General features: G+C 35.3%; 1 protein-coding gene across 10 annotated transcripts in view; it reads left to right on the forward strand.

The window, feature by feature from the left end:
• Positions 1 to 13,779, forward strand: part of LOC149796142 (protein polybromo-1-like) — a 228,871-nt gene that overhangs the window by 124,045 nt on the left and 91,047 nt on the right. For all 10 annotated transcript variants that reach the window (XM_089966069.1, XM_089966068.1, XM_089966062.1 and 7 more), the window contains 2 exons: positions 984 to 1,130; positions 13,454 to 13,535. In XM_089966069.1, coding sequence (XP_089822195.1) covers positions 984 to 1,130; positions 13,454 to 13,535 — 229 coding nt within the window. The remainder of the gene's footprint in view (positions 1 to 983; positions 1,131 to 13,453; positions 13,536 to 13,779) is intronic.

The following is a 13,779-nucleotide window of genomic DNA, read 5'->3' on the forward strand; positions in this document are numbered from 1 at the left end:
ATCAGTCTATACTTGGAAGACGTCTGCTTATTCCAATTCACTTTTCTTCACACAGGCTCCTTCAGACTACATTTCAAGTTGACCTCAATAAGTTGACCTCCATAACTGTAATTGCAGCATACCTAGACAACATAATATAGTTACTCATGGTAATGTAAATTTTGATTCAGGATATGAACAGCTTGGTCATCTTGTGAATTATGAGAAACTTCCCATTCCAAGATTTCATTCATCTTGGTAGGGAGTTAATAACTTGTATCATTTTAGTTTGCCTTCCTACCAAGTAGATTGCTTAGATTGTTGAGCTCACCAAGTTGATCTTCAAGACTTGTACAAGGATGTTCCCATAACATCTCGGACTACAATGTGGCTGTAGACCTTTTATATTTTGTTTGGTTATTTATGTGTCCTTTGTAAATGGTTCTCATAGCTTGGTGCATACAACCTTGAAAAGTCCTTGAACTTGTGTGTTACCTTGAAAACACCATTAATTTTTTAAGAAATTAGTTTTCTCCATGAAAAGTCCTTGAATTTGTTGAAAAACTCCTGTAAATTTCCCTAAAACACCTAGAGTTACTTCTGATGAAATGCAAAATGTTTAATGTGAATAATATGTCAATTTATAAATTCTTTATGTATTTACTATGAATAATAAATAAATAGAATGGGATAAAATTGGGTTTATTAAAAGTCACACGACACTTTCATTTAACCAGATGGGTAGTGTCTCTTTGCTTTAGTGGCATTATGCAGTGATAAATACAATAACATGGAAAACGTTCAATCTCTCATCCTTCAGAGTCATCAGTATTCTCACTACTTGGATTATGTGACAGAGAAATTGTATTTGTTTCTGATTACTTGTTGATTATATGATTAATTGATTCATTATCTCCAGGTTATTGGGTACCTTTGCCATTAATGAACTTTATAAATTTCCTTAAGGGAATTATTTTCCACATTTGCATATGCCTGTATTTCAGATCTGGCAGGTGCCAAGGAATGCCGAGGTAAACATTATTGCCCGTGACATACCCCTGGTCCCCATCCGTGTGGCCTCAGTGTTTGCAGACAAAGACAAGGAAGATTTTGATGATGGAGAAACCAGCATACTGGATAAAGTCAGAGAGGTAAGCACTTTCTGTTTGACTGAAATTAATATGTTGAATTTTAAAATGTGTGATACATGTTATGGATGGAATTTAAATAATGAAATAAAGGAACAAAGTAACCCTTGTATTTTTTAAGCCAGTCTGATGCTTGTACATCATTTGGACGTCTTAATCCATCTTGAGTTCATCTCTGTCCAGAGTGAGTGTTGATTGAATCAAGTTCCCAGAAAATAAGGTCTCTTCTTATATAGTCTTTCTGGTTTCATATGTAGTATGTTAGATTTTTTTGGTGGGGGGAACTGTAAATGTAAAAAGTCCTAAACATATGATCAAATAGAATGATTTTTTAACCAAATTTCAATGTGACCACCATTTTGGCCATCTTGAAATCTCTTCTGAACAGAACATCATACAAACATGGGGGGATTTGGTAAATGACTTTTCAGTATACCTAAATGAAAATAGTGCCAATATGACAGATCTGACCAGGAGAAGATGGAGCTAATCTGTCTAGAAGCAGTGGTTACTTAGTGGTTAGTGTACAAAATTGTGTGAAAAAGCCCAGGTCAGCTGCTGTTTTTAGTCCTTGTTCAAGCAGCATGCAGAAAGGAAAATATTTAGACTCGCGTTTTCATAATAAAATTCTGGAGTGGAATGGATAAACAAGTATGGTTAATTAAATTTCTGGGCAGGGAAAGCACATGGTAGGGAAGGCAGATAATAATGCATTTGAAATTTTTTTATGTAATAAACATAAAATAAATGACTAGACCATGCATTTGACTGGTAATGATATAATACCAGATCAGGGATTACAAACCTATTTTTTTTTTAAGTTTACTTGTCCAGGGAAAACTGATAGATAAATTGAACTTACCCTTGGAAAATTTGAGCTTGCTTCAAAAATGGGTAGGTAGAAAAGAGTTTTAGGTCAGAAAGAAAAATGAGAGATGTTTAGATAAAAGACCTTGAAGTGGAAAATTTAAGAACCAATAATTCAACTGCTTTAATTTGATTTTAATCATGTGTTTAATATGTAAAAATTTTCTTTATCTAAATATGTTATGTAGTAAACAGTGTTATTTGCATATACGAGTTAACAATAAGGAAATAAGGTGGGATATAAAATATGGGAAATAGTTATCACATGTATGATAGCTTGAGACCACATTTGAACTGTTAACATAAATTCACACTCATTTTAGACATTGTTAGTTATAACAAAAAAGGGCATTGTTTATTTGTCAGTCAGTTACTAGTGCTTTCATGCACTGTATAACACTCAGTTTCTTTGAAGTATGTCGAAGAGGCTCGCTCAAGACTAACTTTTAGCTATTCTGCATCTTGGGCACAGCTTTCCAGAATATGAAATGGGGGCATGTTGGGGGTGGAATAACGCACTCCACAGGGAGAAATGGCATGTCTTTTGAGAATTTCACGTGTATTGGACCCAGAAATCAGTGAATATTTAGTGAAAACATGCTTAAATATGCCACAAAAAACTTCTGATGGTAGGTCCCAATCTGTGTTTTCGGATTCAATCTCCTAACCTGGTTTTTGAAAAGATTTTTTTTTTTCATGACACACTAGAATAACTCGTAGGTAAACTAAATTTATTCAATGACTATTTTAATTCTTTGGAAATCTTTCTGTACATTTGAAACTTCAACACAGAAGTGGCATTTTTTGTTGGAACATATTCAGATTTCTTGGAACTATTGGAATTGAAAGGACTTTTAAGAAATAGGAATTAATTCACCATGCTGTAAGTTAATTTCATTCTTTCACACCTGTATTTTAAGAAATAAGTTATTTTTAATTCTGCAAAACTTGTTTGTTTTGCGATTTCTTGTTGAGTAGTTTAAGTCCCTGGGGTCGTAACATGGGATTGATGGCAAAAGTAAAAGAGCAATGAGCAACATTAACATATTTTACTTAATCCACCTGGATTCCTGTTTGGTGACACATTCCTTCTTCAAAACATCATAACCAATTGTAAATGAATTGACAACTTGTGCCTTGATACATATATCACAGAACATCTGCTTTAATTTTGTATCATATCTCAGTCACGGATGCCCAAGTTTCCAGCTGTTGAGAAATTTTCGGGTTCTTTTGACCTTTTCGTCATGATGTGGTGTTGCACTTGAAGCATTACTACCATCACTACATGTAGATGATGTTGGACTGTCGGGTATAACATCAGGTTCAGTGACTGAGTTGTCTGATGAATTTGCACTAAATCCAAATGATGTTAATTTTGTTAACTTACTCTTTGGATGACTAACTTATGTTTACCCACTGTTAACAGTATATAATTCTGACTGAGATTTTTTCCAGTTGCTTTGTATTTATACACAGCAATCAGTACTTTAAAGATGATCAATTTTCTGTGAAATTTCAGCAAAACTATTTTATTGGTATATTTTTAAGAAAACAACAGAAGGACTATCCATTCAATTAATTATAGCTGTTTCTGTTTGCATCTTCAAAGGTTAGTCGATTGTAGGTATAGTCAGGTAGCATGACTGAGTGTATCACAACATAGAGTACTCAGGCCAGATGTCAACATAAGCGGATTATGATGTAACAATGCACTGTACAGATGTGTTTGTCAATACAAACAAAGGATTTGTTTATGTAACAGATTGATTCCAGTGCATTGTGTATCCAGGTTTGTGGCTTCCTTTTGTGATCCCTTTGAATGTCTCCACACCAAATCCATGATTGTATGTTCAAATTAAACAGCCCAAAAGGTTGTTGCAAAAAATATCGCCAGGTGGTATAGTTTGTCATCAATAAGGAAAATAAATTTGCGACATTGGCGAAGCCCAGGACGATCACTGCAAGAAAACAAACTGTTCGAGGCTTTAAAAAGACCTGAAAGTTGGTGAATCCCTGGATACTTACAGGTGTTAACAAATAAAATGTAACTGAACAGTTACAATATAAATATTTTTTTTTTCTTCATCAAAACTAAATAGTAAATATCATATCTGCTTGAGAGAATGAGTGACCTTGACATTAACTACAAGTAGGAATGAGACTCGATAGTTAAAAAGAAAGTGTGGCCAGCTACATAATAGAAGAATGTGGTACATATACAAAACTAAATGCAGGTGCTGATATATAATATGGCAAGATCACAGAGTATCAAAATTGCAGAACATAACATATAATAGAATAATGCAGTACATGTAAACACTAAATGAAGGTGCTGATATATATCTGTAGCAAGATTGCAAAGTATGCAACTTGCAGAACATAAAGCATTACAAACAGAACATGACCTCTATGTCTCTTCGCTTGCTCAATTTTTAGGACTTGCCCAATGGCAAGTTCCTTGAAAACTTGAGCTTATTTGAGCTTGTTTTGAGAGTTTGGCATTTGGATTTGTAAATGGTGCAGGTATTATTTTGTGTATACAAAGATTGTTTCACAACCAGTGTAGCTAATAAATGGGTGAAAATACTGATATGAAAAAATTTGTATCAATACGATTTGTGATAAAGTAGTATACTGATTTTACCAATACATCACTACACCACATGAGATTTGTATACAGATGAATTTTGAGCTACAAACAGTTTTATAGTCAGCATTTTAAGGTCTGAGGTTATGTCTCAGGGTTTTGATCTACCATATATACTTGCTTATAAAATGAGTCGAACTGCAAAGAGCAAATATCTGGATATGCTGTAGCATAATGCACCTGCAGATGAGAGTCTATATTGCTTGTTCTACTGATTACTTCTCACAAACTGTACAGATCCAGATCTGCTGACAAATTATGCAGCGGCAGATACAAGTCTGTGCAGTTTGCAGTTGGAATCATCTTATAAGTGAGTATATATGGTATAATACAGACCTGCCAACCCTACTGAAAAGATCGAGAAAATCCCAATTTATGGACCTATCTCCTGGTTCCCCGATGTTTTAGAAAAAATCCAGATTTTTCAATTCCCAGAGTAATTTTTTTAATATATTCTTTTACAAAAAAAAAACATTTTCCGTTTATGGTTTTTCTGTGTCTGGTATGTTTCTTAGTACTTTACCATATCTGGCCTGATTTCTGGTTCTCATCAGCCAATACAAAGAGATTGTCTCACAGTGTGGTTCTTTTTACTTATCTGACCCCATCAGCAAAAAGCAACAAAAAAAAAACAGAAGAAAAGGAAGTAACTGATGACTTTTCATCAGCCAAGAACAAGAAATGGGATCAAAAATATAGGAGTGATTGGGAGAAGCAGTTTTGTTTCATTCATCCATCGACTCGTGGGGCCTATCATGCATTCTGCCACTGGTGATTGGCTCATTCCACATTCAATTCTGCATTAGAAATTTAGATTTGATAAAGCTGAAACACTCTATGCAGATCATCAGTGTTGATTCCTTCCCTTCAGTTGGAGAGAAAGGCCAGGTCCTTAAACGATACTATAGATTGTTTAGACACATCTGCAACGCTTGCATGAATAAGTAAGTCATCCTTTAGTAGGTTGCTCTTAGGAAAAAAAATATGGATGGATCTGGCCAACTGTTGTTTCCAACCCTTGGGAGAGTAATGCTATCAGTACTTTCAATACCACACAGCAACAGCAATGCTGAGAGAGCATTCTCAATGGTCAGAAAAAACAGAACCAGCCAAAGAGCCAGCCTGTCAGCATCAACTCAGGAACCTATTCTTGTTAGCAAATTTGGCACCCAAGGACAAATAAATGATGAAGTTTTGCAGAAATGCAAATCTGCAACATACAATGTGCTGAAATAACAAAAGTAAACATGTTTATCATGATATATACATGTACACCTTACTCTTGTACCTCCTGATTTTTCACCCTGCCTCCTGGTTTTTAATGGTGTTTTGGGGACAAATTCCTGATTTTGATATTTTCAGTGTTGGCAGGTCTGTATAATAGTTTGTTTGCATGATAACACACACAAGTTGTTGTTGTTGTTGTTGTAGTGTTTAACGCCATTTTTCAGCACACGATAGGCTATACATGGCGGCCAGTATTAATGGTGGAGGAATAACCCAGGAAATCCCCGGAAAGAACCACCAACCCTCGAGAAGCTACTGGCAAGCTTTCTCACATACCCACATTGGCCGAATCCAAGACTCGAACCCATGCAGACAGAGGTGAGATGGCAGTGATCCGTAATGGAGAGCGCTTTAGACCACTTGGGGCCCCACACAAACAAGTATAATGGGATTTATATAAAACCCAGTTTGTGGGCATATTTGTAGCTGACAGTTTAATAAATTCTTGAGTTAACCACATTTATCATAAGGGCTGTTCCAGTAAAACATATACCCCCCGGGGGGAAGGCACTTTCAAATTCAACCAACCCACAACAGAAGCAGTTTAAAAAAATTATGATCCACCGTCAGATGTGTTTTAATCGAGAAACACTGCCCCCTACAGAAGTATATTTTTTTAACATAATTTCTGGCTATGGGTTAGTGGGCGGTAGAAGCGATTTTAATATTGGGTTGGGGACAGAAGCAATTTAAATGACAGCTGGCTGGAGGTAATCTACTGAATTCGTATACATCATATAATCTACTGCATATTTTTATTTGTATTCATTCATTATAATCAGTCTTTTGTCCTTTAGTTTGTTTGTCTGTCAGCCAAGTATGTCTCTGATACTGTGAAATCACAGATTTTCATGGTGGCTTATTATTTGTAGATGTCATTGATCAGTCCCTTAATACCTACTAATTTAACGTCCATGAATACAGATTTTATAATAGATATGTCTATTCTAATACAGAAATCATGAATTTGTATCCTTACTAAACTCTGTGTTTCCTAAAGTTATCAATATGTCTTGCTAATTTTCTTTGTTCTCAGGCATGCTGCTTTTGATTAGAATAATAGTTAAATCTTGTATTGCTTTAAATGTGTGGTCAGATTCTATGATTCATTGTTATTATTTTTTCCAATAAATGTTTTGGTAAACTTATATGATTTGTCAGAAAAAAAACCAATGATGCCTGTGGAAGTGATGTTGCATCATTTGTCTACTTTTACACTATATCATTTCTTGTAAGAACATCTTTTTCAGTTACCGATGTCTTATTTTTGCGCTTTGTTGCAAGACTAATATAAAGTTATAAAAAAATATAGCAAGTCAAACATATTTATATCATAGATTTAAAAAAATGGATGAAAGTCAAGGAATCATTTTTCCCAGAGCACTCATAAAATCAATGTCATTGCAGTTAACTGTATTGTCAACAGCATGATAATCATCACTGATGGCCTAGCAGTAACATTCTGCACTTTCAATCCAGTTGTCACAGGTTCTATCTCCCACTTCTAGTCTTTCATATGAGACTTATACCTATGGCCTGAGGGGCTTTCATGGCAGAGTGGTTTAAGATGCTTGTGTTGTGATACAGAACTGAGGGGCTTCCATGGCAGTGGTACAAGATGCTTGTCATGTGATTACTTGCCTCCAGTGTGCTAATGAGAATGTTGCCAGTTACTTGTGGAAGGTCAGTGGTTCTACATAAGTGGTGCTTGGCGTCTCAAAAGGACTTGGATTTTCTTCAGCAGTAAAACTGGATGCCATATATAGTCTTTCGAGGTTCTTCCTTCACCTAATATATTGTAAAAAAAATCACCAAAAAACCCCAAATCAAACCACACTGAATCAACCAACTAATCAACTGTGGCAATAGCAGCAAAGGTACTAGTCAATCATTTTTGCCACAGCTGTACGAGTTTATAACTTTTGACTCTAGTAATTTTTGTAGACCTTAGAATATCGTCAATTATGCCTTTCTGACAGTTACCTAAAAGTCATCATCAGTTGGTGCAAATGGAATTTTCATGGTGAGCATATGAGATGGAAAGGTCTTGAGCAATCCTGCATCCCACACTGCCGAAAAGTTTACATTTTAGCTCACTTAAGTTTTCTCTTAACAGTGTTCATTGTTCCATCTAGAACTGTTGTAACTTATTCAAGCTGTATTCACCAATATCTGATGATATGCATCTGTAATAAATAATTGTAACAAAGTATGAGAATGCATCATTGAAAAACAATGATGCATTTTGAATTGAGCAACAACCACAATCAGCAAACCAAGAAATAAAATTATTCACATCTCTCAGGCAGAAGTAGGGTATAATCATAATCTGCCAAAAGATTTTGAATTTTTTAAATTTGCCAAATATTTTTTCCAACCATACTGATTCAGTGGACATATCACCAGAATGGACAGAAACAGACCAGAAGGTTAAAATCAATTTGATACATCTTTTAAGTAGCTAAATTCATATTGGTTTAGTTAACTGTACACCCTTTATTGTCTTCCTTTTGATGAAATTTCTTACTGAAGCTAAGAAAATAATGTTGCACACATAAAAAAGAGGCTCACTTCTACTCATTATTGTTTTTATTATACTTTTCCATTCCAGCCTGTTCTTATGATCTTCTTCCCCCACATACTGTTTGTCTTGTTTATGATATGTATCTAAATTTCTCACTTTTCCTACTACTATACAAATGTTCTGTGAATATGCATATCAGTGTGAAACACATTGGGGAGACTAAATCCAAGATTGAAAACCTCTACATTTCTGGATGTATTCTGCTTGGATTCCATATTTCTGCACAAAACTCAAAAGAGTTCAGGACTCTGCACTAATTTAGTTCCCACTGTAAATTTGTGCAAACACCACGATATTAAAATTCAGTAACTTAAAATTTTGAGTGCTCATGATCAAATTTATATCAGTATAGACACATCCATGACGACAGCTTTTGTGAAGAAAAAAAAACATAACAGCCGCACCATTTTCTGGATCTATACAAATTTGAAATGTGTGCTTTCAATACTGCACCAAAGAGTCAGCTGCTGATTTCAGTAACGAGTCGTCCAAACTTGGGTCTCTAAAGGGATGGAAATTACGTTGATAAAACAATGTCCCTCACTTTTTTCAGTTACAAGTAGGACAAGCTCTCAAAAGATTGTTTTTACTAAAATCTTACTTTCATTATCAACCAATCAGGGACAGTCAAACACATATATACTATATTTTATCTATACTGATTTATAGTATGGTTCTCGTTCTTTCACATCTGTAGTAATGTGAGTCCTTGAACAAGTCTAAATGGTTGTAAGCCTTTTTTGACCATGCTGAATGGACACACTGTAAGATAATGTTCAAGTAACAGAAATACGATGGGATAACCAGTGACCAATAAAATTGAAGTCAAATTATCTCCTCTGCAGGGATGCTGCCAGGATTTCAGGATGTACTCAGTTTTATGCGAGTGTGATCTCCAGTGAGGAAGTGGTGGTGGTGGGAATAGCCATTGTTAAATATCTCCCTAACACTTAAATATCTGTCACTCTTTCTTACAGTTCCACTCTGTTACAGCTCTACTGAAATCAAAATTCTCGAAGAGATGTCATCTCTAGTTGTATAGCGATTATTACTGTGATGTCATTGGGCATGGTCACGTGATTGTGGTGGGGTCTTGGTTGGAATGGCATAAAGACTATAGGCTTACTCCATATTTGACAGCTAATTACGGTGTTGTTAAAAGAATTCAAAAATTTCTAGCAATTCAGTTGGACTCCGATACTTGATTCATAATCAATGAACAGGTTCTAAAATTGATGTGTTTATTTTGGAGCTATGTTCCTCCATCACATTCAAGATTTGGATATACCAAAGGTGAAATTGGTACAGTTGCATCCTAAACTGCTATCATGGCTACTTCAAATGTTATTTAATATGGGACTTTAATGCAAGAACTCGTAGCTTCAGTGATTTTTGGGTTAAAAAAATTAATTTCTTCTCAACTCAATTTGGTGCAGATTACATTGTTTTTTAATGATATGGTGAGAATTCTTGATGTGTAAAAATTGCGCAAGAAATGAACAACATCTGATCAGAAATTACTACCACTGGGAAAATACTGATAGGAATATACAGAAATAATGATATAATTATTTAAGTAGAATATATGGTGACAATACGAGCGCTAGTTCTACAACTTTGTGCAAAATACATCTTGTACAACTATTCTGTTGTTTCTAACAACACTGTAATATGGCAATAATTTCTGTCCACTTTTTACTTTAGTCCCTTGCTAATTAATAATTTTAGATTTTACAACACTAAGCACATTTTACCTTTTGACAATAACACATCATTACAAATATTTAGATTGCAAGAAAATAGAAGTTACAATTTTATTAAAAGCACTGGTACCAGTAAGACTAAAGGAGATGGTGAAAAAAAGAATCAGGATGAACAGATTAGTAGTGTAGTAAAGAATCCATATATCAGAATGACATCAAGTATTTTTTCATCAATTTCATCATCAGTTAATGATACTGCTTAAAAATGTATTGTACTAGATGATAGACTTTTTTAGTTATCCATTTTGCAATACAAATACCAAATGATGGCTTGGAAAATACCACCATGATCAAAATATACATAGGAAGAACCGAACACAAACAGAACAAATTTTATCCATCTTGCTTTGAGTTTACACAGATGAGGCAGTCTCTTATGTTTAATGTCATTTAATTTTTGCACATAGAGAGCATGTACATCATTTGGTCATACATCTGCATGATACAAAAGTTTGTCTTTTTATTCTTTTGTTGCTCAGTGGTTCTGCCAACTTGAGATCTACACACACTTAATTATGTTGTATGGGGATTCTCTGATGTTCCTTATGAGCATTAATCTGTTAATTGTTTCTGAATTCAATATGATCCTCCTCCTCTGTGTATGAATATTATTCTGTGCTGTGAACTCCTTTCATTGCCTGCTGTCTGAAACGCATATGCATAACTAGCTTGAACAAGTTACTGTTCTTTATGGTTGTGCAGTTTTGAACATCTCACATGTATGGCCCCGTGGGTATTCTCTCTTGGATATCTCTGTCCCAAAAAGAAAAGTTTTGAACCAGAGGTCTCATTAGGATTTTAAAACTAAGAGTCTATGGCTCCCATTTTGGTAACAATATGAGTCCCATCAGGAAAAGTTGCAGTCCCCTCTCAGAAAACTATGCCAATTATAAGAACTATTGGTTGCCAGAGTTTAATTTCTACATTCTTTATAACACTGACATAGCTCTTGCTTGTTCATCAGAGCGAGTATGAATTGTTTTGATCCAAGGAAGGTCTTATTCAAAGCACTAAGCTAGGCATCACACACTTTCTTACACTTGGCTAATGTCCCTTTCAAACTATCAGTTCTAGCAACTTCAGCCCTCTCCTGAATCTCACAATCTTCGTCAGTTTGCCGTTGAACCCCGAAATACTCATTCAAGTCTATGTCTCAACATGTCATGATTCCGAGGTCAGGTACACTGCTTATTCAGTTACACTCGGAAATGAACACAATAATGAAAGCTAAAGTTGTTTATTTGATGTACTGTTATAAATGACCACATGTACATCTCTGGGTATTTCTGCCTCTGAATTCAAGCACTGTAAATATCAGTAGATTTTCCCACCCAGCTGCCAGTCAAAGCCTTTGATCTCACCGCTTAGCTATTGCAGCATGTTCTTTTGATGTACTCTTATAATGGTGACGACATTGGGGGGGGGGGCCTCAACCACTAAATTCTATCATCATAACTATCATCACAGCTAACTGATCAACACATTTTCCCACTATGCAGGTGAGTGAAGCAGGACTGGCAAGTCTTTGAATTTTACTGCCCACCTAAATAAAAAAAAATTGGCATCCAAATATGCGTGATTATAAATGTTTCCGAGACCTCTGTCTTTTCACTAACATGAACCCTGCCAAAGATTCACTTCCTTGAATCAGTGTTTTGCTGCCTCTTATGCCAGATTTATCTCTTCCATAATGCTGTATTAGGGTTTTAAGTCCAACATTCCCATAGTCTGCTCGTTTAGACATGGGTATATTTAATAAATATAACTGGCATATTGTCCATCCAACACGTACATCGGACTCGCACTCAACATCAATTTTGGGTTCAAAATCACACACTGGTATTTCCAGTGACCTTTTTCCAATGTCCAACAGACCGATATACATGAAATTCATTGTCATCATAGCTATCACCAGCCAGTATTTGCCGACTGAAAATGTCTGAAGACAAACCGTGTTGTGATTCAACCATTTTGGTTTCCTGTGTGGCCCTTATTGGAAACACGCATTTGTAAAACTTCCATGATGAAAGTAAGGCTAAAACTCCATAAAATGCTTGTTCCAGGGCCAATGAACGAATCAAATTTAGTTTAACAGCCATTCATGTCAAACCGAAGTATCCAGATATCTGGATGTCGCATCATGCGCTGTGAGAAAGCTGCGGCAGTGCGAATTACATTGCGAAATGCACTTTTAAAGTTAAGTTAAAAGTTTAATAAAAATTGCATACTGTGCAAAGCACATTTTTTTTATATCTGCGGCGTTGACATAATTTGCCGAATGCGTATCACTGCTTTAAAAGTACGCGAATTCGTACAAATTAGGTGTACTGGCACCATTTTCTGACCCAATATTTTATTCACGTTAGACTGCTAGGAGTGGGGTAGATGCGATTTTAAATATATATTTGCTTTTTTTCTTCTTCTTTCTGACAACCCCACCAGGGATTTCTCATTTTGTTAGCACAACCCACAACAGAAGTGATTTTCCTAACCTACCTTCCACTGTCAGAATCAAAATAGTTCAAAACACAACCTCGTACAGAAGTTTTTTTGAAGTGCCGTCCCCCGGGGGGTATATGTTTTACTGGAACAGCCCTAACATCTGGGTATATTTAGACCGTATTTGGACAAGTTCATTAATCTTCTGCCATGACATCAGGCTAAGGTCGAGACTGTGACAGTGATTTTATTTATTCGGCAGTAATTTTTCTGAAGATGTTGGCGCCTGCAAATTATTTCAAAAATACCTGTTATAAGTTTTTTGTATTTTCTCAAGAGCATTTAGATGGTTTCAATACAGTACAGTTAAAAAGAAGGAAGAAGAGAAGTAATATTTTTTGCTGTCTATTCCTGGATAATCCTTTCAACTATTAGAGCAAGAGCCCCTTCTAGTAATTTGAGCACAATATATATCACCTGTTATACCAACATTTGAATACAACAATTTAATGTAAGAAGCCCCAGGACTTCATGAGTTTACTGCTTATATATTAAGCATATATTATTTATAGAAACAGTTTGGGATTCAGATGTTTTTCATCATTTTGTCATCATATCAATGGTTATATGAACACTTTTTAAACAGTTTATTTACTGAAATGTCTTGCTAATAGTACAGAAATTTATGTTTGACTACAAAAGCAATGATACATACTTTTGCATTTGCTTTTTTCAGGATGTTATAACGGAGAATCAGACGGATGATGGCTGTACATACTATGAGCAAATTAAGATAGAAACTGGTTGTTACAAATTAGGTGAGATTCTTGGACATCTGCCAAATTATTTTGACATCCATTGAGCTGTGTCGCCATTTGTACATACATTTATACCTTTTGTTTCCACATGGTAACTTAAATTTTTCATCATTGACATTTGCCAATGGCTTGTACTTGAGGCAAGAAAGACACTCATTGACTGTGGGTTCAGTTGGTCAAAAATCAAAGTTGTGGTGATCAAAAATAAAAAAATTGATTCTGCACATTAACTCAAGTACTACAC

The sequence above is a fragment of the Sinohyriopsis cumingii genome, chromosome 7, assembly GCF_028554795.1.
Source record: "Sinohyriopsis cumingii isolate HCF-2022 chromosome 7, ASM2855479v2, whole genome shotgun sequence".
Taxonomy (NCBI): Eukaryota; Metazoa; Mollusca; class Bivalvia; order Unionida; family Unionidae; genus Sinohyriopsis; species Sinohyriopsis cumingii.